This window comes from Oncorhynchus keta, chromosome 34, assembly GCF_023373465.1.
Source record: "Oncorhynchus keta strain PuntledgeMale-10-30-2019 chromosome 34, Oket_V2, whole genome shotgun sequence".
Taxonomy (NCBI): Eukaryota; Metazoa; Chordata; class Actinopteri; order Salmoniformes; family Salmonidae; genus Oncorhynchus; species Oncorhynchus keta.
The window spans coordinates 73,664,489-73,690,545 of record NC_068454.1 but is presented as its reverse complement, the minus strand read 5'-3'; the positions used below and the strand labels follow the sequence as shown (position 1 = coordinate 73,690,545).

Sequence of the window (26,057 nt, the reverse complement as noted above, 5' to 3'; positions counted from 1 at the left end):
TATATACAATGACCTGACAAACAGTCATATATAGCTCTCTCTACCCCCCCCGTCCTCTCCCTCTGTCTCTCTGAATTACTTGTAAAAACAACACAGTCCTGTAACACTATCTGAAATCCTATCATACCCCACAATCCCAAACCCCCTCCAGAGGTGGGTATGGAGCATGTTCAGAGCTGTCTCTGCATGTCTGATGATGTACCTGTATCACCCATCCTCCCCCTCTCACCCTCTGGCTCTGCCAGGGCTTTCCCATGCTGCCTCACCCAGAGGTAAACAAAATTCCTTGGCTCTGCCCCAAACTGCCACTGGCACCAGTAACCGTTAATCCTGCTGGGTTAGCCATGAACTTACTTTGTTCAACATCATTACATTATCAACCTAATATAAATGGCCTGTCAACCGCTTTCTACTTGGCCATACTGTTAACCCTCCAAAAACTGTTATACAAACATATTAATTGTTTACCGTTACCTGCATTGGGTAGCAGAACGTATGTCCATAAAACAACTCTGTGAGAACAGGGAACATGACAACTCAACATAAACCAAAAGTGGATGTTGATTTAGATCTTTGCCTGGTAGTAAGACTGTAAAACAAATCTCTGAGATCTGCCTTATTGCCACAGGGGTTCTGTGATGATAGACTGAGTAAAGGGCCCACATCTAAGCCTATAATGAACTGGCAAAAGGCTAATAGACAAGAACGACAAGAGACAAGTACAGAAATGGTCCTTACAGTGTTCCTTATGTTCATTGGAGCAGCATTTTTACATGGTGAACTGTGTTTGATTTATGGTCCTTGTGTTTGCTAGTGAACGGACACTGTATTTCTATGTAAAAAGGGCATTGGAGGTGAGGTCAACCTATTGTTCGGTGCAAGTTGCCACCTGTCAGCTACAAAAGCAAAATCAGTGAGTCAGAAGCAGATGACTGACCACACACACACAGAGAATGGAATCAATCCTTCAAAACAGGACCCAGCTGAGTGCCCTTTGGCCCAGACACAGCCAGTTGTGGTGACATCACAGACTCATGTGAAGTTAGAGAGGTGAGAGGTCTCACTCTGACCAGAGGTGACCAACTAACCACAGACCACAGTCCTCCAGCTCCCGTCACACCACTCCTGACTCCAAGATGAGCTGGCTGGGGTTATGAGAGTTCACTGCTAACCGACAACCTCTCACACACTGCCCTGGTAGACGCATATTACCACATCACCCATCCTTACAATGAGAGGGAACAAAGAAGCATATATTTTTAGGACAAGAGGAAGTGTCTTTTGTTACAGAACTCTGTAGAAGTCGGTCGGTCTGTCTGTTTACAGCTAGTTATGCCGTACCATCATTCTTCTTATTCTCTCTTTCACTTCCCTCTCGTTCTCTCTCCCTGTTTCTATGACCCCAATGTTCATGCCTTGAAAGCCATTACAAAAGCTCTACTGCACTACTCTTCATAACAGCTGTGCTGCTATCCCTGTCCCTCGTGGTCCCAGTTTTAATAGGACATGTTTGTCTGTCCCAGCAGGGAGAGCAGCAGTGGGTATTGAGTTCAGCTCAGGCTGAGACATTTAAATACAAAGAGTGATCCAAATCACAATCAAATCAAATGTTATTTGTCACATGCTTCATAAACAACAGGTGTTGTCTAACAGTGAAATGCGTATGGGCCTTTCCCAACAATGCAGAGAGAAAAAAAATAGAAAATATTATGGAAAAATAATAAACACGAGGAATAAACACACAATGCGTAACAATGTGCAAGGGTAGCAGGTAATTAAGGTAGATATGTACATATACAATACCAGTCAAAAGTTTTAGATCATCTACTCATTCAAGGCTTATTCTTTATTTTTACTATTTTCTACATTGTAGAATAATAGTGAAGACATCAAAACTATGAAATAACACATATGGAATAATGTTGTAAGCAAAAAAGTGTTAAACAAATCAAAACATATTTGAGATTTGAAATTCTTCAAATAGCCACCCTTTGCCTTGATGTCGCAAACTCTTGGTATTCTCTCAACCAGCTTCACCTGGAATTCTTTTTCAACAGTCTGGAAGAAGTTCCCACATATGCTGAGCACTTTTTGGCTGCTTTTCCTTCACTCTGCGGTCCAACTCATCACAAACCATTACAATTTGGTTGAGGTCAGGGGATTGTGGAAGCTAGGTCATCTGATGCAGCACTCCAACATTCTCCTCCTCTGTAAAATAGCCCTTACACAGACTGGAAGTGTGTTGGGTCATTGTCCTGTTGAAAAACAAATGATAGCCCCACTAAGCCCGAACCAGATGGGATGGCATATTGCTGCAGAATGCTGTGGTAGCCATGCTGGTTAAGTGTGCTTTGAATTCTGAATAAATCATAGACAATGTCACCAGCAAAGCACCCCCACACCACAACACCTCCTTTGTGCTTTATGGTGGGAAAAACACATGCGGAGATCATCCGTTCACCCACACACGGCAGTTGCAACCAAAAATCTCCAATTTGGACTCCAGACCCAAGGACAAATTTCCACAGGTCTAATGTCCATTGCTCGTGTTTCTTGGCCCAAGCAAGTCTTTTGTTATTATTGGTGTCCTTTAGTAGTTGTTTCTTTGCAGCAATTCAACCATGAAGGCCTGATTCACACAGTCTCTGAACAGTTGATGTTGAGATGTGTCTGTTACTTGAACTCTGTGAAGCATTTATTTGGGCTGCAATTTCTGATGCTGGTAACTCTAATGAACTTATCCTCTGCAGCAGAGGCAACTCTGGGTCTTCCATTCTGGTGGGGGTCCTTATCCCCGCATTCCTACTGCAAACTAAACATTTTCATCTGGATCTTCACAACTAGCTAACCGCAATCCCGGATGGCTAGCGTTTCCATCCCAGAGCAAGCACCAATTTAGCTTGAAGCTAGCCCGGCCAGGGCTCCTGTGCTACGACCGAAGCATACTCCTGGGCTACAATATCGGCCTGCTAGTTACCAAGAGCTACTTGGAACCCTACTAATTCCACTACTGGTCTGTCGACGTCACCGCACGAAGATGCAAAAACAGACTTACCCCCATCGCGACACCCCCCCCCACAAAGGCTAACTTCCTAGCCCCTGCTATCTGTTTGCTTGCTAACCCGGTCTGCTAACTGCTAAACTGCCGGGCCCTGGTCTGCTAACTGCTAGCTTGCCTGCCCGGTCTGCTAACTGCTAGCCCTTGCTAACTGCTTGCTTGCTAACCCGGTCTGCTAACTGCTAGCTTGCCCTGGTCTACTAGCTGCTAGCTTGTTTAGCTCCGGCCTACTAACTATTAGCAAGCCGTGTCCTCAGCCAGCCCAACCACTCACTGGACCCATATGTTCTCTTGGCTACGCATGCCTCTCTCTAATATCAATATGCCTTGTCCTTTACTGTCCTGGTTAGTGATTACTGTCTTATTTCACTGTAGAGCCTCTAGCCCTGCTCAATATGCCTTAACCAACCATGTTGTTCAACCTCCTACATATGCGATGACCACCTGGTTTAAACATCTCTAGAGACTATATCTCTCTCTTCATTACTCAATGCCTAGGTTTACCTCCAATGTACTCACATCCTACCTTACCTTTGCCTGTACACTATGCCTTGAATCTATGCTATCGTGCCCAGAAACCTGCTCCTTTTACTCTCTGTTCTGAACGTGCTAGAGGGCCAGTTTGTGTAGTGGTGATGTGGAGGTTAATCCAGGTCCTGCAGTGCCAAGCTCCACTCCCACCCCTCCACTCCCACCCCCCAGGTGCTCTCATTTGTTGACTTCTGTAAACGTAAAAGCCTTGGTTTCATGCATGTTAACATTAGAAGCCTACTCCCCAAGTTTGTTTTACTCACTGCTTTAGCATACTCTGCCAACCCAGATTTCTTAGCCGTGTCTGAATCCTGGCTTAGGAAAACCACCAAAAACCCTGAAATCTCCATTGCTAACTATAACGCTTTCCGCCAAGATAGAACTGCCAAAGGGGGCGGTGTTGCAATCTACTGCAAAGATAGAAAGTAATACAGAACTCTGCAGGCTAAGTCTGTACCCAAACAATTTGAGCTTCTACTTTTAAAAATTCACCTTTCCAGAAACAAGTCTCTCACTGTTGCCGCTTGCTATAGACCTCCCTCTTCCCCCAGCTGTGCCCTCCATACTATATGTGAACTGATTGCCCCCCATCTATCTTCTGAGCTTGTGCTACTAGGTGACCTAAACTGGGACATGCTTAACACCCCGGCCATCCTACAAACTAAGCTTTGATGCCCTCAATCTCACACAAATGATCAATGAACCTACCAGGTACAACCCCAAATCAGTAAACACGGGCACCCTCATAGATGTCATCCTAACTAATTCGCCTTCCTTCTGTAGCACAGTTGGTAGAGCATGGCGCTTGTAACGCCAGGGTAGTGGGTTCGATTCCCGGGACCACCCATACGTAGAATGTATGCACACATGACTGTAAGTCGCTTTGGATACAAGCGTCTGCTAAATGGCATATATTATTATTATTATTATAAATACACCTCTGCTTTTTTCAGTCAAGATCTCAGCAATCACTGCCTCATTGCCTTTATCCGTAATGGGTCTGCGACCAAACGACCACCTCTCATCACTGTCAAACGCTCCCTGAAACACTTCTGCGAGCAGGCCTTTCTAATCGACCTGGCCGGGGTATCCTGGAATGACATTGACCTCATCCCGTCAGTAGATGATGCCTGGCTATTCTTTAAAAGTCCCTTCCTCACCATGTTAAATAAGCATACCCCTCTCAAAAAATGTAGAACTAGGAATAGATGGCGTTCTGCATTAGCATCGAATAGCCCCCGTGTTATGCAACTTTTCAGGGAAGTTAGGAACAAATATACATTTACATTACATTTACATTTAAGTCATTTAGCAGACGCTCTTATCCAGAGCGACTTACAAATTGGATATTATACACAGGCAGTTAGCTTTTCTAAGGCAAGCTTTTTCAAACAGAAATTTGCATTCTGTAGTACTAACTCAAGAAAAGTTCTGGGACACTGTAAAGTCCATGGAGAATAAGAGCACCTCCTCCCAGCTGCCCACTGCTCTGAGGCTAGGAAACATTGTCACCACCGATAAATCCGCTATAATTGAGAATTTCAATAAGCATTTATATACGACTGGCCATGCTTTCCACACGGCTACCCCAACCCAGGTCAACTGCCCGGCACCCTCCACAGCAACCCGCCAAAGCCCCCACCATTTCTCCTTTACCCAAATCCAGATAGCTGATGTTCTGAAAGAGCTGCAAAATATGGACCCCTACAAATCAGCCGGCTAGACAACCTGGACCCTCTCTTTCTAAAATTATCTGCCGAAATTGTTGCAACCCCTATTACTAGCCTGTTCAACCTCTCTTTTGTATCGTCTGAGATTCCCGAAGATTGGAAAGCTGCCACAGTCATCCCCCTCTTCAAAGGGGGTGACACTCTAGACCCAAACTGCTACAGACCTATATTTATCCTACCCTGTCTTTCTTTTTTTCTTTTTTTCCCCGAATTTTACCCCCTTTTTTCTCCCCAATTTCATGGTATCCAATTGTTGTAGTAGCTACTATCTTGTCTCATCGCTACAACTCCCGTATGGGCTCGGGAGAGACGAAGGTTGAAAGTCATACGTCCTCCGATACACAACCCAACCAGCCGTACTGCTTCTTAACACAGCGCGCATCTAACCCGGAAGCCAGCCACACCAATGTGTCGGAGGGTACACTGTGCACCTGGCAACCTTGGTTAGCGCGCACTGCGCCCGGCCCGCCACAGGAGTCGCTGGTGCGTGATGAGACAAGGACATCCCTACCGACCAAGCCCTCCCTAACCCGGACGACGCTAGGCCAATTGTGCGTCGCCCCACGGACCTCCCGGTCGCGTCCGGTTACGACAGAGCCTGGGCGCGAACCCGCTGAAGTACAGCGCCCTTAACCACTGCGCCACCCGGGAGGCCTACCCTGTCTTTCTAAGGTCTTCGAAAGCCTAGTTAACAAACAGATTACTGACCATTTTGAATCCCACCATACCTTCTCCGCTATGCAATCTGGTTTCAGAGTTGGTCATGGGTGCACCTCAGCCACGCTCAAGTTTCTAAATGACATCATAACCGCCATCGATAAGAGACATTACTGTGCAGCCGTATTCATCGACCTGGCCAAGGCTTTCGACTCTGTCAATCACAACATTCTTATTGGCACACTCGACAGCCTTGGTTTCTCAAATGATTGCCTCGCCTGGTTTACCAACTACTTCTCTGATAGAGTTCAGTGTGTCAAATCGGAGGGCCTGTTGTCTGGACCTCTGACAGTCTCTATGGGTGTGCCACAGGGTTCAATTCTCGGGCCGACTCTTTTCTCTGTGTACATCAATGATGTTGCTCTTGCTGCTGATGATTCTCTGATCCACCTCTACGCAGACAACACCATTCTGTATACTTCTGACCCCTCCTTGGACACTGTGTTAACTATCCTCCAGACGAGCTTCAATGCCATACAACTCTCCTTCCGTGGCCTCCAACTGCTCTTAAACGCAAGTAAAACTAAATGCATGCTTTTCAATCGATCGCTGCCCACACCTGCTTGCCCGTCCAGCATCATTACTCTGGACGGCTCTGACTTAGAATACGCGGACAACTACAAATACCTGGATGTCTGGTTAGACTGTAAACTCTCCTTCCAGACTCACATTAAGCATCTCCAATCCAAAATTAAATTGAGAATCGGCTTCCTATATCGCAACAATGTCACGCCTTGGTCTTAGTATTTTGTGTTTTCTTTCTTTATTTGGTCAGGCCAGGGTGTGACATGGGTTATTGTGGTGTGTTTTTTGTCTTGGGGTTTTGTGGGGTGTCTACGTAGTCTATGGCTGCCTGAGGCGGTTCTCAATCAGAGTCAGGTGATTATCGTTGTCTCTGATTGGGAGCCATATTTAGGCAGCCATATTCTGTGAGTGTTTCGTGGGTGATTGTTCCTGTCTCTGTGTTTGTTGTCACAAGATAGGCTGTATAGGTATACGCGTTTCGTTTGTTGTTTTGTATATTTAGTTATTTCATGTATCGTTCATTTTGCATTAAAGTAACCACCACGCCGCATTTTGGTCCGACTCTCTTTCAACAGACGAACGGCGTTACAAACAAAGCATCCTTCACTCATGCTGCCAAACATACCCTCGTAAAACTGACCATCCTACCGATCCTCGACTTTGGTGATGTCATCTATAAAATAGCCTCCAACACTCTACTCAACAAACTGGATGCAGTCTATCACAGTGCCATCAGTTTTGTCACCAAAGCCCCATACACTACACTACGACCTGTACGCTCTTGTTGGTTGGCCCTCGCTTCATACTCGTCGCCAAACCCACTGGCTACAGGTTATCTACAAGTCTCTGCTAGATAAAGCCCTGCCTTATCTCAGCTCACTGGTCACCATAGCAGCACACACTCGTAGCACGCGCTCCAGCAGGTATATCTCACTGATCACCCCCAAAGCCAATTCCTCCTTTGGTTGTCTTTCCTTCCAGTTCTCTGCTGCCCATGACTGGAACGAATTGCAAAAATCACTGAAGCTGGAGACTCACATCTCCCTCACTAGCTTTAAGCGCCAGCTGTCAGAGCATTTTACAGATCACTGCACCTGTACTTAGCCATCTCTAAACAGCCCATCTATCTATCTACCTCATCCCCATACTGGTATTTATTTATTTATTTTGCTCCTTTGCACCCCAGTATCTCTACCTGCACATTCATCTTCTGCCAATCTACCATTCCAGTGTTTAATTGCTATATTGTAATTACTTCGCCACCATGGCCTAATTATTTCCTTAACTTACCTCATTTGCACTCACTGAATATAGACTTTTTGTTTTCTTTTGTTCTACTGTATTATTGACTGTATGTTTTGTTTATTCCATGTGTAACTCTGTGTTGTTGTATGTGTCGAATTGCTACGCTTTATCTTGGCCAGGTCGCAGTTGCAAATGAGAACTTGTTCTCAACTAGCCTACCCGGTTAAATAAAGTTGAAATAAAAAATGTATAAATTATGAGAGCCAGTTCCATCATAGCACTTGATGCTTTTTGCGAATGCACTTCAAGAAACTTTCAAAGTTCTTGAAATGTTCCGCATTGACTGACATTCATCTCCTAAAGTAATGACGGACTGTTGTTTTTCTTTGCTTATTTGAAAGGTTCTTGCCATAGTATAGATTTGGACTTATTTGCGCTGTTCTTGCCATAATATGTACTTGGTCTTTATCTTATATATACCAGCCCTTCCTTGCCACAACACAACTGATTGGCTCAAATGCATTAAGAAGGAAATAAATTCCACAAACTAACTTTTAAGAAGACACACCTGTTAATTGAAATGCATTCCAGGTGACTACCTCATGAAGCTGGTTGAGAGAATGCCAAGTGTGTGCAAAGCTGTCATCATGGCAAACAGTGGCTATTTGAAGAATCTCAAATATAAAATATACTTTGATTTGTTTAACACTTTTGACCGGTAGTGTAGGTAGGGATAAAGTTAGTCAACAGGGCAGATAATAAACTGTAGCAGCAGTGTATGTGATGAGTCAAAAGAGTTCAATGCAGATAGTCTGGGTAGTTATTTGGTTAACTATTTAACTATTTAGCAGAGAGAACAAGAGAACAAGAACAAGTCTTTGACTTGGGTAGCTGGAGTCTTTGACCATTTTTATGGCCTTCCTCTGACACCGCCTGGTATAGAAGTCCTGGATGGCAGGGAGCTCAGGCCCAATGTACTGGGGGCGTACACACTACCCTCTTTATCGCCTTGCGGTCAGATGCCAAACAGTTGCCATATCAAGCTGTGATACAGCCAGTCAAGATGCTCTCAATGGTGCGGCTGTAGAACTTTTTGAGTATCTGACGGCCTATTCCAAATCTTTTCAGCCTCATGAGGGGGAAGAGGCTTTCTTTACAACTCTCTTGGTGTGTGTGAACCACGATAAGTCCTTAGTGATGTAGACACCGAGGAACTAGAAGCTCTCAACCCGCTCCACTACGGCTCCGTCGATGTGGATGAGGGCCTGCTCAGCCCTCCGTTTCCTGTAGTTCACAATCAGCTCCTTTGTCTTGCTGACATTGAGGAAGAGGTTGTTGTCCTGGCACCACACTGCCAGGTCACTGACCTCCTCCCTATTGGCTGTTTTATTGTCGTCGGTGATCAGGCCAACCACCGTTGTGTCATCAGCAAACTTAATGATGGTGTTGGAGTCGTGCATAGCAATGCAGTCATGGGTGAACAGGGAGAACAGGAGGGGACTAAGCACGCACCCCTGAGGGGCCCCCGTGTTGAGGGTCAGCATGACAGATGTGTTGTTGCCTACTCTCACCACCTGGGGGCGGCCCGTCAGGAAGTCCAGGATCCAGATCCAGTTGCAATAGAGATTGTGTCATCTGTGGATCTGTTGGGGTGGTATGCGAATTGAAGTGGGTCCAGGGTGTCTGGGATTATGGTGTTGATGTGAGCCATGACCAGCCTTTCAAAGCATTTCATGGCTACAGAAGTGAGTGCTACTGGGCAATAGACAGGTAGACAGGTTACCTTGGCATTCTTGGGTACAGGGACTATGGTGGTCTGCTTGAAACATGTAGGTATTAGATAATGGATCAGAGAGAGGTGAAAAATTTCAGTGAAGATACTTGCCAGCTGTTCAGCGCATACTCCGATTACACGTCCTGGTAACCCGTCTGACCCTGCGGCCTTGTCAATGTTAACCTGTTTAACCTCTTCAATCTATGGGTGCGCTATGTCATTATTGGATAAAATAAGCGCAATATTTTGTGACGAAAAGATGCTCGACTATGCATGGAATTGACAGCCTTGGAAAGACAAAACTCAGACGTCTCCAAAACTGCAAAGATATTATCTGTGCATGCCCCAGAACTAATGCAACAGGCGAAACCAAGATTAAGTTTCATACAGGAAATGCCCCAGATTCTGAAGGCGCTGTGTTCCAATGTCTCCTTATATGGCTGTGAATGCGCCAGGAATGAGCCTGCGGTTTCTGTCTATTCCCCGAGGTGTCTGCAGCATTGTGACGTGTTTGTAGGCATATCATTGGAAGATTGACCATAAGAGACTACATTTACCTGGTGTCCCACCCGGTGTCCTGTGTGCGTAATCTGTAGGTCCATGCGCATTCCATTTCTTCAGAAGAGAAAGTAAACTGCCACGATGGATTTTATCGTCGATAGATATGTGAAAAACACCTTGAGGATTGATTCTAAACATCGGTTTGCCATGTTTCTGTCGATATTATGGAGTTAATTTGGAAAAAGTTTGCGTTTTAATGACTTAATATATATATATTTTTTTCCCTCCCCAAATGTGATGAACAAAACGGAGCGATTAGTCGACACAAATAATATTTTTTGTAAAAACGGAACATTTGCTATCTAACATAGTCTCCTCACTGAAAACATCTGACGTTCTTCAAAGGTCAATTATTTTATTTGAATTCTTTTCTGTTTTTTTTGTGGAAAATGTTGCATGCTGAATGCTAGGCTTAATGCAATGCTAGGCTATCAATACTCTTACACAAATGCTTGTTTAGCTATGGTTCAAAAGCATATTTTGAAAATCTGAGATGACAGTGTTGTTAACAGAAGGCTAAGCTTGAGAGCAAATAGACTAATTTCATTTCATTTGCGATTTTCATGAATAGTTAACGTTGTGTTATGCTAATGAGCTTGCGGATAGATTTACACAATCCTGGATACAGGTTTTTTTTCGTAGCTAAACGTGACGCAGAAAACGGAGCGATTTGTCCTAAACAAATAATCTTTCATGAAAAACTGAACATTTGCTATCTGAGAGTCTCCTCATTGAAAACATCTGAAGTTCTTCAAAGGTAAATGATTTTATTTGAATGCTTTTTCTGTTTTTTTGTGGAAAATGTTGTCTGCTGAATGCTAACGCTAAATGCTATGCTAAATGCTACGTTAGCTATCAATACTGTTACACAAATGCTTGTTTTGCAATGGTTGAGAAGCATATTTTGAAAATCTGAGATGACAGTGTTGTTAACAAAAGGCTAAGCTTGAGAGCAAATAGATTAATTTCATTTCATTTGCGATTTTCATGAATAGTTAACGTTGCGTTATGGTAATGAGCTTGAGGCTGTAGTCACGATACCGGATCCGGGATGGCTCGACGCAAGAAGTTAAAAGGTCTTACTCACATTGGCTGTGGAGAGCGAGATCTCACAGTCATACTGAACAACTGGTGCTCTTATGCATGTTTCAGCGTTGCTTGCCTTGAAGCAGGCGTAGAAGGAATTTAGCTGGTCTGATAAGGTCGAGTCACTGGGCAGCTCGTTGCTGGGTTTTCCTTTGTAATCCAACAACCCTAGGAACCTGTTGGAACATAAAAACCTAATTCAATGCGGTTTCCACAATAAATGTGGGAGAAAAATAACTAATGATAGAAGCCGGTCAGATATCACGAAAGGATTGTATGACAACAGATTGTGAGGTTGTTTGGATTCAATTACTTCAGTAATCCTCTAAACTGTGTGCTGAACAGTACTGGACTTGTCATGCTGCTGAATGCCCACTTTTCCCATCTGACACACCCATACTGTGACATAGAGTATAGGAAGCATGTGGAATTCTATGCATCAAACTGAGAGACATTGTAAACATCTGATGGGTGATTTGATGTTACATCTTTTTTATCCAGTCAAGTAATGTGTAAACTAAGATGGTAAAAAAATGTGTTATGTGTTCTCAAATTGCTTGTAGTCAGAAGAGAACACATGCACTGCAGTGGCTGTACATCTCAATATATGCTAGCTGGCTAGATACAGTGCCTTGCGAAAGTATTCGGCCCCCTTGAACTTTGCGACCTTTTGCCACATTTCAGGCTTCAAACATAAAGATATAAAACTGTATTTTTTTGTGAAGAATCAACAACAAGTGGGACACAATCATGAAGTGGAACGACATTTATTGGATATTTAAAACTTTTTTAACAAATCAAAAACTGAAAAATTGGGCGTGCAAAATTATTCAGCCCCTTTACTTTCAGTGCAGCAAACTCTCTCCAGAAGTTCAGTGAGGATCTCTGAATGATCCAATGTTGACCTAAATGACTAATGATGATAAATACAATCCACCTGTGTGTAATCAAGTCTCCGTATAAATGCACCTGTACTGTGATAGTCTCAGAGGTCCGTTAAAAGCGCAGAGATACTCCGTGATACTGTTGTGAAGAAGTTTAAAGCCGGATTTGGATACAAAAAGATTTCCCAAGCTTTAAACATCCCAAGGAGCACTGTGCAAGCGATAATATTGAAATGGAAGGAGGACCACTGCAAATCTACCAAGACCTGGCTGTCCCTCTAAACTTTCAGCTCATACAAGGAGAAGACTGATCAGAGATGCAGCCAAGAGGCCCATGATCACTCTGGATGCACTGCAGAGATCTACAGCTGAGGTGGGAGACTCTGTCCATAGGACAACAATCAGTCGTATATTGCACAAATCCGGCCTTTATGGAAGAGTGGCAAGAAGAAAGCCATTTCTTAAAGATATCCATAAAAAGTGTTGTTTAAAGTTTGCCACAAGCCGCCACCTGGGAGACACACCAAACATGTGGAAGAAGGTGCTCTGGTCAGATGAAACCAAAATTGAACTTTTTGGCAACAATGCAAAATGTTATGTTTGGCGTAAAAGCAACACAGCTCATCACCCTGAACACACCATCCCCACTGTCAAATATGGTGGTGGCAGCATCATGGTTTGGGCCTGCTTTTCTTCAGCAGGGACAGGGAAGATGGGGCGGCAGCGTAGCCTAGTGGTTAGAGCGTTGGACTAGTAACCGGAAGGTTGCGAGTTCAAACCCCCGAGCTGACAAGGTACAAATCTGTCGTTCTGCCCCTGAACAGGCAGTTAACCCACTGTTCCCAGGCCGTCATTGAAAATAAGAATATGTTCTTAACTGACTTGCCTGGTTAAATAAAGGTAAAATTAAATTAAAATGGTTAAAATTGATGGGAAGATGGATGGAGCCAAATACAGGACCATTCTGGAAGAAAACCTGATGGAGTCTGCAAAAGACCTGAGACTGGGATGGAGATTTGTCTTCCAACAAGACAATGATCCAAAACATAAAGCAAAATGGAATGGTTCAAAAATAAACATATCCAGGTGTTAGAATGGCCAAGTCAAAGTCCAGACCTGAATCCAATCGAGAATCTGTGGAAAGAACTGAAAACTGCTGTTCACAAATGCTCTCCATCCAACCTCACTGAGCTCGAGCTGTTTTGCAAGGAGGAATGGGAAAAAATGTCAGTCTCTCTATGTGCAAAACTGATAGAGACATACCCCAAGCAACTTACAGCTGTAATCGCAGCAAAAGGTGGCGCTACAAAATATTAACTGAATAATTTTGCACGCCCAATTTTTCAGTTTTTGATTTGTTAAAAAAGTTTGAAATATCCAAAAAATGTTGTTCCACTTCATGATTGTGTCCCACTTGTTGTTGATTCTTCACAAAAACAATACAGTTTTATATCTTTATGTTTGAAGCCTGAAATGTGGCAAAAGGTCGCAAAGTTCAAGGGGGCCGAATACTTTCGCAAGGCACTGTATATACATATCCATTCCGACCAATCAGTGAAGAGATAGAAGTTGACTCCTGGAGGTTATCTCATACTATCAGGCTCTGAACAAACCAATCAATTCCAGTTTGTTTCTTGGGAGAAGGCTTCTTGTGATTACAACACAGAGAGGAATGTCTAGTATGGGCAGCAGAGGTAGCGTACCTGCTGGACCATTATCGGTAAAGGTCATCTGTACTGCTGGAATCAGTAGGGGTTGCTGATAACAAAGCCTATATATGGCCAGCATTGCACATACTGTATATAGACTTTCATTACCTGAGTATAACAATGACTTAACATAAGATTCCTCATTATGAATGCTCTGTTGCTGTACCACTGGGGCTTTCCAGAACCCCTTACAAGACCCACCCAATATGTTAACTTTCACCATACAACACCATCTCTAACCAAGCCTTAACTATGCTTAGATCTTACTATGCCTGACTAAATTCCTGAGCAGAACATATTCAGGTCAAATCTGATGTGATAAACAAGCAATAATGCAAGGACATTGTTGTTGATCAGGATGTGGCCATGATGTACTTCCATTGTATTCATCAGTTGTGTAAAGTACTTAAGTAAAAATACTTAAAAGTCCTACTTAAGTCGTTTTTGGGGGTATCCGTACTTTACTTTACTATTTATATTTTTGACTACTTTTACACGTTCCTAAAGAAAATAATGTACTTTTTACGCCATATATTTTCCCTGAAACCCAAAAGTACTTATTACATTTTGAATGCTTAGCAGGACAGGAACACTTATCAAGAGAACATCCATGGTCATCCCTACTGCCTCTGATATGGCGGACTCACTAAAAACACATGCTTCGTTTGTAAATGATGTTGGTGTGTGCCCCTGGCTATACGTAAATCAATAAAAACAAGAAAATGGTTCCGTTCTGGTTTGCATAATATAAGGAATTTGAAATGATTACTGTCTAAGTACTGTATATTTTAACAATTACATTTAGTTTTGATACTTAAGTATTTTTAAAACCAAATACTTTTAGACTTTTACTCAAGTAGTATTTTACTGGGTGACTCACTTATACTTGAGTGTCACGTCTACTCCCGCTTCCCCTCTCCGGCGCTCAATGTTGCCAGTGTACTAACCACCGGTCATGGCAACCCTTCATTACGCACACCTGGCAACCCTTCATTACGCACACCTGGCAACCCTCATCACGCACACCTGGCAACCCTCATTACGCACACCTGTGCCCCATCATTAGGCACACCTGGACTCCATCACTACCCTGTTTACTTCCCCTTTATCTAGCACTCCTTTGTTATCACCCACCAGGAAATAATGTTTGTTTCCATGTTAGATGCTGCTCTTGTATCGGTCCATGGTCGGTGTCATTAAACTCACTAACTGCACTTGCTTCCTGACTACCTGCGTCTATGTTACAGAATATTGCCTCGGCGAACAGGGAGACCTACTTCGCCATCACCACAAGCCATGCCATGGCTTCCTCCTCCAGTGCTCCCTCTACTTTTCTCATCAAACGGGAGCCCCCACCACCGTGAGGTCCAAAGTTGCCACAGTTATTTCCCTGTTGACCGGCGGGTGTGGGAGAGAGGAGAGGAGGAGCTGGGTTCCTATGGGAGGTTCATGGCTCTGTTCAGAGGAGTTCAATCATCCACCGGACGGCAGAGAGGGGGTGAGCGACCTACTCCAAATATGGCAGGAGGACCAGACTGCTGCGGAGTACGCCCTCTCCTTTAATAGAGTGGCAGCATCCAGCGGATGGAATGAGCCGACACTCCACACCTTATTCAGAAGAGGATTGCGTGAGGGAGTCCAGACAGAGCTGGCATGCCGAGACGACACCCTCTCATTGGACACCGTCTGGATAACCATCGCCTCTCTCCCTCCTTCGTTGACTGATCTGAGTCAGAGTTTGAACCCATAGAGATAGGGACCACACGCCTCCCTGCGTCTGAGCAACGCTGTCGGAGACAGCGGAGCTCTGTCCCTATTGTGGCCAAGAGGGACACAAGCTTCAACAGTGTCCGCTACACTCTAACCCGAGAGTCAGTAGATCAGAGGGACGGTCCAGTGATCATCCGTCTCCTGGGTTAGGTGTGAGTATTCCATCTTCACTCTCCGCCAAACTTTTTTTTAGTATCAATATCACTGGCTGTCCCTCATGTTTTGTTTCCACAGCTCTATGTGAACTCGGGTGCCGCTGGGAATTTTATTGACCAGGCCCTTGCCTCTTCCCTGAACATAACATCATACCCGCTCTCCTCTCAGTTTCCAGTTCAAGCGCTGGAAAACCGACCACTGGGATCTGGCACAGCATCACTCACAATCACCGTGGGACTCCTGCACCAAGAAAGCCTCCCCTTCCTCATCATCCAGGCACCCATACACAGTCGTCCTCAGCCTCCCTGGATGAGGATGGAGATTACGGCCTGGGGCACTCGGATGCCGGAAGACCTGCTTCCCTTACCCTGTGGTTCCACGTCGGTTGAGAGTCCTGTAGTTGCCCTCCAGGACAACATCCCGAAGGTTTACCAGGATCTCCGGGAGATTTTCTCCAAGACCCGCGCCACCTGTCTCCCTCCTCATCACCCCTGGGACAGTGACATTGACCTACTAACAGACTCTGCGCCTCCATCCAGGAGGCTCTCCAGCAGGGTTTCATTCCCCCATCCACCTCCCCTGCGTCAGCTGATATCTTCTTTGTGGCCAAGAAGGAGGGGGGTCTTCATCCATGTATTGACTACAGAGGTCTCAATGCCATCGACACCAAGTACCGCTACCCCCCCCCCGTTGGTGCCGGCCGCCATTGAACAGCTCCATAGGGACCAGTTTTTTTTCACCAAGCTGGACCTGCGGAGTGCCTACAATTTGATCTGCATCCAGGAGGGGGATGGAAGATGGCCTTCAGCACAGTGTCTGGGCACTACGAGTAATTGGTGATGATGCCTTATGGTTTGGCCAATGCTCTGTCGGTGTTCCATGCATTTGTGAACGGTCAGCCTCACTTCCTTCCGAAAATATTCACCCACAAAACACAGGTGGGAAAAGGCTACCTAAGTATGATTCTCAATCAGAGACAACGAACGACACCTGCCTCTGATTGAGAACCATACCAGGCCAAACACATAAACACAACATAGAAAAAAGAACATAGACTACCCACCCAAACCAAACTAAAACAAAGGAACTAAGGTCAGAACGTGACAACCGCAGTCTATGTGATCTATGAACTCTTTGTTGCCCCTCACGCCACTCTCTCTACCGCCCACACATAATCCTTCCTTCTGCACCCCAGCTCTATCCCCAAGCCCTGACATGTCCCTGAGAACAGCAGTATCTCCCACTCCTATTTTCTTTTGCACTGATCTGTTAGCCTGGGGAGTTCTTGTTTTGAGGAAATAACAGATGTTAACATTTAGTGCCTTCAGAAAGTATTCATACCCCTTGACTTATTCCACATGTGTTCAAAATGAATGCAAAATGGATTACATAGATTTTTCTCTCACCCATTTACACACAATACCCCATAATGACAAAGTGAAAACATGTTTTGAAACTTTTGCAAATGTATTCAATTAAATACAGATATCTAATTTACATAAGTATTCCCACCCTTGAGTCAATACTTTGTAGAAACACCTTTGGCAGAGATTAAAGCTGTGAGTCTTTCTGGGTAAGTCTAAGAGCTGGGAGTCTTTCTGGGTAAGTCTCTAAGAGCTGGGAGTCTTTCTGGGTAAGTCTCTAAGAGCTGGGAGTCTTTCTGGGTAAGTCTCTAAGAGCTGGGAGTCTTTCTGGGTAAGTCTCTAAGAGCTGGGAGTCTTTCTGGGTAAGTCTCTAAGAGCTGGGAGTCTTTCTGGGTAAGTCTCTAAGAGCTGGGAGTCTTTCTGGGTAAGTCTCTAAGAGCTGGGAGTCTTTCTGGGTAAGTCTCTAAGAGCTGGGAGTCTTTCTGGGTAAGTCTCTAAGAGCTGGGAGTCTTTCTGGGTAAGTCTCTAAGAGCTGGGAGTCTTTCTGGGTAAGTCTCTAAGAGCTGGGAGTCTTTCTGGGTAAGTCTCTAAGAGCTGGGAGTCTTTCTGGGTAAGTCTCTAAGAGCTGGGAGTCTTTCTGGGTAAGTCTCTAAGAGCTGGGAGTCTTTCTGGGTAAGTCTCTAAGAGCTGGGAGTCTTTCTGGGTAAGTCTCTAAGAGCTGGGAGTCTTTCTGGGTAAGTCTCTAAGAGCTGGGAGTCTTTCTGGGTAAGTCTCTAAGAGCTGGGAGTCTTTCTGGGTAAGTCTCTAAGAGCTTTCACCCCTGGATTGTGCAACATTTGCCCATTATTCTTTTCAAAACTCTTGAAGCTCCGTCAAATTGGTTGATTATTTTCAGGTCTTTCGATATATTGTCAAGTCAATGTCGCCCTTCCCTGCAGTCAAATGACCAAATCGCCCGATTAGTGTCCTCATGGGTGAAATGTTATTCATATTTTTCATAATCAACATAAAAATAAAGGAAATCTGGTGTTTCTATGTCAAACTATGTCACATTTCAGTCTTCTTTGATGTATAGAAAGTGTAATATTGGGATGCAAACTCAAAATGTAATACAACTCTATATCTGACATGGTACAAGCCATGTGTGTGAGGTGTATACTTTTGTTTCAAAGTAGATTTGTTTAAGACTACCAAAAAACCCTCTGCGTGACCCTCATTTAGCCCACTGCAGTAAATAGTTATTAAGTCAAAACTGTAACTCTCCCACTCAGGAACATTCACTGTCTTCTTGGTAAGCAACTCCAGTATAGTTTTGGCCTTGTGTTTTTGGATATTATCCTGCTGAAATGTGAATTCCTCTCCCAGTGTCTGGTGTAAATCAACTGAACCAGGTTTTGCTTTAAGATTTTGCCTGTGCTTAGCTCCATTCTGTAATTTTTTTGATCCTGAAAAACTCCCCAGTCCTTAACGATTACAAGCATACCCATAACATAATGCAGCCACCGCTATGCTTGTAAATATGGAGAGTGGTACTCAGTAATGTGTTGTATTTGATTATCCCCATTTCCCCCAAACATAACACATAACATAATAGGACAAAAAGTGAATTGCTTTGCCAAATGTATTGCAGTATTACTTTAGTGCCTTGTTGCAAACAGGATGCATGTTTTGGAATATTTTTTATTCTGTACAGGCTTCCTTCTTTTCCCTCTGTCAATTAGGTTAATATTGTGGAGTAACTACAAAGTAGTTGATTCATCCTAATTTTTCTCTTATCACAGCCATTAAACTGAAACTGTTTAACACCACCATTGGCCTCATGGTGAAATCCCTGAGCGGTTTCCTTCCACTCCAGCAACTGAGTTAGGAAGGACAGCTGTGTCTTTGTAGTGACTGGGTGTATCAATACACCATCCAAAGTGTAATCAATAACTTCACCATGCTCAAAGAGATATTCAAAGTCTGCTTTCTTATTTTTACCCATCTACCAATACAAGGCATTGGAAAACATCCCTAATAATAATAATTCTGGTAGAAGATCCCTGCCGGGGTGGCAGGTAGCCTAGTGGTTAGAGCATTGGGCCAGTAACCGAATGGTTTCTGGATCGAATCTCTGAGCTGACAAGGTAAACATCTGTTGTTCTGCCCCTGAACAACAAGGCAGTTACCCCACTGTTCCCTGGTAGGCTGCCATTGTAACTACACATTTGTCTAACTGACTTGCCTAGTTAAATCAAATAAATTAAGATGTTCCATGGGTCATGGTTTCAATTTCATTCATGTAGACTACTTACCCAGTCTGGTCATTATGGAGACAGTGCCTTACAAATGAATTTGATTGGTGACCATCACGGATTCAAATAGCCCAAGGGGGTAGTCAGTTGAAATAAACTGATTGAAGACTATTGGAGCTGCCTGACAAGGATCGCCTATTTACTGATTCCTGGCGCCAGCAGTAGATTATAATTGGCCAAATAATTGTTCTCTGAGACATTTAATTGTATTGCCAAAACGGATTACATAAAATACATGTGAAAAAGCCAAAGACCACGAAGGAAATGTATAAATAACTGAATAAGCAACAATCACATCTAAGAGTTCTTCAAACGAGTTTCTTTGTTTCAAATAGACTACAGGTTTTTTTTCATAGAAGCACAGACTATTGTTGTTGACGTGCATCATAAACTATATATTGCACAATCACAATACAGCCAGCAACAACGCTAAGAGATGATAACTTCGAACGCGGAGTGGCACATCTTGTGGAACTAACCACGAGCCGAGCCGCACATCCTCACATGCGCGCGCTCTCCAGCGACAGGCACGCGGCCGTCCCAGGACAGTATAAAAATCTCGGCGAACTGTCCCAAGAGCTCGGAAAGAACTGGATTTCTTAGGTGAGTGGGGACAACTAATGGGCACCATATAGTCTACAAACGCGCTTTAGTCATGAGTGAAAGAGCTAGTTTTTAGTAGAAATATAAAGCATCTCTTAGAGTAGGCGAGATTTCATACCGAGATAGAGACTACTTATAGATGATTGCATTAAGGTTAGGCTACTGTAGCCTACACATTGGTTTTGCAAAGCAAGTAATTCATCTTCTGACTGTAGTGTGCAGATTAACCAGACCAAATGTATGGTAAAACGGTTAAAAATATATTATTTGTAGGGGAAACTACAATACCTTATTCGTTTTTTAGCATAATGACTGGATTTAAAGTTTAATCTGAAACTTTTAATTGCATAGAACTAGTTTAGTTGCTATTCTAAAATAGCTCAGTGAGTACAGTTATGGACATTTAGCCTAAGTATTCTACTTTAAAAAATATTCTGCCAATTATTCTAATGTATTACCATTGTATCTTTGTATATCGTTGTATTTATTTTCTATAGCTTTGATAGACAACCACTGTCTGACATGGGTATATGTCTGTTTTCATAGGTGTATCTGTCTGTCAATCAATCATGAAGGCTGTGGCAATAATCCTTGCTCTGGCAGTCGTCTCTGGTAAACCTGGGTTTACACTGTTCCCTTTTGACACTGTTATCAATTTATACAGTGCCTGGCAAAAGTATTCATACCCCTTGGATTTCTTCACATTTTACTGTGTTAGAAAGTGGGATTAAAATTGATTTAATTGTAATTCATTACAATTAACGACTATATTTTTGTTATAAATTGTTTATTCATCTTTTTTTTAAATGTTTGAATTTGTCTTCTACTTTGACATTACAGATGTCAAATGCTGACAAAAAAATGACAATGAAATATATTAATGCCACGTTGTAACACAATATAATGTGAAGAAAAGGCACTGTATATACAGTATATATATATTTAGTATTAGTAAACTGTATATACAGTATATATATATATATTTAGTATTAGTAAACTGTATATACAGTATATATATATTTAGTATTAGTAAACTGTATATACAGTATATATATATTTAGAATTAGTCAACTGTATATATAGTATATATATTTAGTATTAGTCAACAGTATATATATTTAGTATTAGTCAACTGTATATATATTTAGTATTCGTCAACTGTATATATATTTAGTATTAGTCAACTGTATATATATTTAGTATTAGTCAACTGTATATATAGTATATATATTTAGTATTAGTCAACTGTATATATAGTATATATATTTAGTATTTGTCAACTGTATATATAGTATATATATTTAGTATTAGTCAACTGTATATGCAGTATATATATTTAGTATTAGTCAACTGTATATGCAGTATATATATTTAGTATTAGTCAACTGTATATATAGTATATATATTTAGTATTAGTCAACTGTATATATAGTATATATATTTAGTATTAGTCAACTGTATATATAGTATATATATTTAGTATTAGTCAACTGTATATATAGTATATATATTTAGTATTAGTCAACTGTATATATAGTATATATATTTAGTATTAGTCAACTGTATATATAGTATATATATTTAGTATTAGTCAACTGTATATATAGTATATATATTTAGTATTAGTCAACACTATATATATATTTAGTATTAGTCAACTGTATATATAGTATATATATTTAGTATTAGTCAACTGTATATATATATTTAGTATTAGTCAACTGTATATATAGTATATATATTTAGTATTAGTCAACTGTATGTGCATGAATGCATTTACTGACTCCTTGCTGAAATCAGTCTTTAAGATCAACTCTTACAATACTGTAATACTTGTATAATTAGGCTTCATACTGTACCAAGGCTCCACACTCTCATTACCAGACTGGATTTAACCCCCCTGATGGTGTATATTATGGACACCTCACCTCAGAGCTCTCTGTCTCCCCCTGCAGGCTGCCATGCCCGCGCTGTGCGCCAGGCAGAGGCCCTCCAGAACCACTGGGAGGAGAACGTTGAGCGCTTCTGGACCTACGTGTCTGAAATCAACAGCAGAGCCAACGGACTGGTGGAGAACCTCAAAGCCTCCCAGTTCAGTAGAGAACTTGAGTGAGTGGCACATTGTAACACAATTTCATTCTGAAGTGATATAGGCTCATACACTTTACTTCATCGCTCTCCATTATCACCTTGTGCTGTGTGACTGTCCCTGACCAAGCCTGTGTCCCCTTATGTCTACCTCTACCCACTTTGTGACCATCTCTAACCGTGCCTCCCTCTCCGCAGCACCCTGATCACTGACACCATGTCTGAGCTGACCGTGTACAGGGAGGACATCCAGACCAAGTTGGGGCCCTACGCCCAGGACACAGCCGCCCTGCTGGGCCAGGACCTGCAGCTTCTGACCACCAAGCTCCAGACCGACATGGTTGACGCCAAGGAGCGCAGCACACAGTACCTGGGAGAGCTCAAGACCATGATGGAGCAGAATGCTGATGATGTCCACAACCGCGTCAACACCTACACCCGCAAACTGAAGAAACGCCTTAACAAGGACACAGAGGAGATCCGCAAGTGAGTATTGATGGCAACAGCTAATGTACTGTAACAGCTTGATCCAACATAGAATAATATGTCTTCCAAGTGATGCTAACCCCCTCTGCCTCTCCCACCCAGCACCGTGGCTACCTACCTGGGAGAAATTCAGTCCCGTACCTCCCAGAACATGGATCTCGTGAAGGAGCGTGTGGAGCCCTTCGTGAGTCAGGCCCATGACACCGCCGCCCAGAGGCTGGGCAGCTTCACTAACCTTCTGAAGAACCAGGCCCAGGACCTGAGCCAGCAGGTCTCCACCCAGGCCGAAGGCATGCGCGAGCAGCTGGAGGCCACCGCCGAGGACCTGCGCACCACCCTGGAGGGCAAGATCGATGAGCTCAGCAGCCTGATCGCCCCCTACGCCGCCAAGATCCGTGAGCAGCTCCAGACCGCCATGGACAAGGTCAAGGAGACCACCTTCTAAATGGACCCAGGGGAGGGAGGGGTTTGGAGGACTGGTGTCCCGCCACTACACCCCTGTTTAAGTAGGGGTGGGGGTTGTGAAGCACTGTGCCACCATTCACCTAGCAACCACAGAGAGGAGGAGGGAGTTAAGTGTTACTGATGCTGTTTTCACTGTGTTGGCACTGTTTGTTTTGGTTGAGGGGAGTTGATAGAGAGAGAGGGGTGAGGATGACAGAGCTTTGAAGGGGTCTTGAGCAGACAAACAGTCCTTTTTGTCTGTTCAGGCCTGTTCAAACACACAAGAGGCCATTGTTTTTAACCTGCTTCGCTTGCCTTCTTCGTTATAAGTGCTCTAGATGTCTCCTCCAAATTGTTCTACTAATCTGCATCAGGTTTCTAAGGCTGCTGTATGGGATACAAGTGGGGTTGAAACAGTATCTAACAATCGTGAACCAAATTGTCTCCGGCCCATTCCAGCGCTGTCCTTCATTTCAATAACTGCACTGAATTAAGACTGGGCTTATCTCCAGCACTAGCATCAGTCTGTCCAGAACCAAAGGAGCAGAACCACTCCGTTCCTTGCTTGTCTGTGATTCTGTATCTACACCTGCTTTGTAGGCTCTGTATTTGTTGTGATTCATATAGGAGTGTATTTACTATGACTGTGATATGACGCGAATATGACAATGAAACTAAAAGGTATACTTCACAGAGTCCATATACTACCTGTCTGTATTAATTCAGTTTGGCCAGTGTGTCTCTGCCATTTCACAATGTAACACCCCCTGCTGCTCCCTGCTGCTCACTGTTCGTCTGGCTGACTGGCTGTCTGTCTGGCTGTCTGGCTGAATGCAGTGTGCTCCCCAGCGCTGCGGAAATAAAATATGCTTGTTGCTCAATTGTCAGTGTGTTCTTTACTTGTCAAACATTTATCAACTTTTTCAACTTTTACATGTATTTTTATTTACAATGACAAATGAGGTAGTTAATATAGCTGAATAGATGGATCTTCATCTTACAATTTATGGTTGATGAACACACAAAGCAAATCATGTATAAATTCCCTCTATCATGCACCATGTTCTGATAACAATGATAAGCTGAACCAGGTTAGTTATAGCAGGGTTGGAGCGAGAACCTACAGGAGGGTTGCTCTCCGGGAATAGGGTTGGAGTGAGAACCTACAGGAGGGTAACTCTCCGGGAACAGGGTTGGAGCGAGAACCTACAGGATGATGGCTCTCCGGGAGCAGGGTTGGAGCGAGAACCTACAGGATGATGGCTCTCCGGGAGCAGGGTTGGAGCGAGAACCTACAGGAGGGTAGCTCTCCGGGAGCAGGGTTGGAGCGAGAACCTACAGGAGGGTAGCTCTCCGGGAACCGGGTTGGAGCGAGAACCTACAGGAGGGTAGCTCTCCGGGAGCAGGGTTGGAGCGAGAACCTACAGGAGGGTAGCTCTCCGGGAACCGGGTTGGAGCGAGAACCTACAGGAGGGTAGCTCTCCGGGAACAGGGTTGGAGCAAGAACCTACAGGAGGGTAGCTCTCCGGGACCAGGGTTGGAGCGATAACCTACAGGAGGGTGGCTCTCCGGGAACAGGGTTGGAGCGAGAACCTACAGGAGGGTAGCTCACCGGGAACAGGGTTGGAGTGAGAACCTACAGGAGGGTAGCTCTCCGGGAGCAGGGTTGGAGCGAGAACCTACAGGAGGGTAGCTCTCTGGGAGCAGGGTTGGAGCGAGAACCTACAGGAGGGTAGCTCTCCGGGAATAGGGTTGGAGACCCCTGGCATACAATAATTCAGTTTTGGTCTTTATAAACCACAATGTAAGTTGAATTGAGATCGTTAGGTTATAATGTCACGTAACATCACATCTGGAGGCCACAGAAATTGGTTGGACAGAATGTCTTCTTTTCTATCATATTTTCCCATCCCCAGATCCAATGTCTTTAACCCCGAAACACCAACCCTAAACCCCCTGTAGGCAGTTCTCTACTACCTGTACACTCATAAACACACACGTTCCTTATAATACACTTTCTTCATGTGTCAGGGTTTACCAGAATTGGACCCAGAAGCAGACCAGGACAAGGTGAGTATAAAGATGGTGAGTATTTATTAATCAATGAGAACGTGGAGGTAGATAGTTCCGGGTGGAGGAGAGGGCAGCGGAGGTGGGTTGATGGGAGTGGATGGGCTGATCCAATGGATAACAACACACTGGTGACGAGCAGACAGGGATGGGGTATGACAGGGATGGGGTATGACAGGGATGGGGTATGACAGGGATGGGGTATGACAGGGATGGGGTATGGGTTCTGGGTGGAGGAGCGGGCAGCGGAGGTGGGTTGATGGGAGTGGATGGGCAGATCCAATGGATAACAACACACTGGCGACGAGCAGACAGGGATGGGGTATGACAGGGATGGGGTATGGGTTCCGGGTGAATGGCTGTAGACAAAACAAACTCTATAAACTGGAGGCTGGTTCGTGGGCACAACATACTGTTCATGGCTAACGATCCGGCAGGGAATGGATGTCAGGTCAGAGCTTTTGAAGGGGAGAGGTGATGATCAGGACAGGTGTGCAGATTACTGATGGGATACAGGTGCGGGTGAACATCGATCTCCCAACAAGCTAATTCGTCCGGCAACCAGACAGGGTGCGTTCCAGGACACCGGAAACACACTCCAGGACAGAAACACAGGCAAACACAGACTCAGGAAGCGGGATTCGTGACATCAGGCTGTTGTTACATACATTTATAGGGATAACTTCTACAAGGGAAATGTCTGATGATTTTCAATAAGGCCTTTTTTCAGGGTACCTATCCTTCTCCCTAACCCACATCCCACTTTCACCATTTCTTTTAGGACCCTCTCCCACCACCCATACACCCCTCTCCACACACACTGTCAATTCCTCCTAATCTTTACAGATGGTGCTTGATTGACCAAACACTAAAGGAACTTCCACCCCCTCCTGCCCTGCAGGTCTTTCTTTCTCTTTTGTCCCCTTTCCTCCCTCCCTCCTTCCGTACCTCCCTCCCTCTCT

General features: G+C 44.0%; 1 protein-coding gene across 1 annotated transcript; it reads left to right on the top strand.

Annotated features, from left to right (window-relative positions):
* The first annotated feature begins 19,867 nt into the window (after window positions 1-19,867).
* On the top strand, window positions 19,868-23,906 carry LOC118376302 (apolipoprotein Eb-like). The gene is made up of 5 exons (XM_035763005.2): window positions 19,868-20,007; window positions 20,554-20,619; window positions 21,963-22,116; window positions 22,294-22,581; window positions 22,684-23,906. Exons 2-5 carry the CDS (start codon window positions 20,577-20,579, stop codon window positions 23,024-23,026), a joined length of 828 nt encoding a protein of 275 aa, XP_035618898.1. The 5' UTR covers window positions 19,868-20,007; window positions 20,554-20,576; the 3' UTR covers window positions 23,027-23,906.
* The last annotated feature ends 2,151 nt before the right edge of the window (window positions 23,907-26,057 follow it).

Coding starts and splice junctions, on each gene's coding strand:
- LOC118376302 (XM_035763005.2), top strand. CDS start 20,577: ATGAAGGCTGTGGCAATAATCCTTGCTCTGGCAGTCGTCTCTG. Junction 20,620..21,962: donor TGCTCTGGCAGTCGTCTCTG/GTAAACCTGGGT, acceptor CTCCCCCTGCAG/GCTGCCATGCCCGCGCTGTG. Junction 22,582..22,683: donor GACACAGAGGAGATCCGCAA/GTGAGTATTGAT, acceptor TCTCCCACCCAG/CACCGTGGCTACCTACCTGG.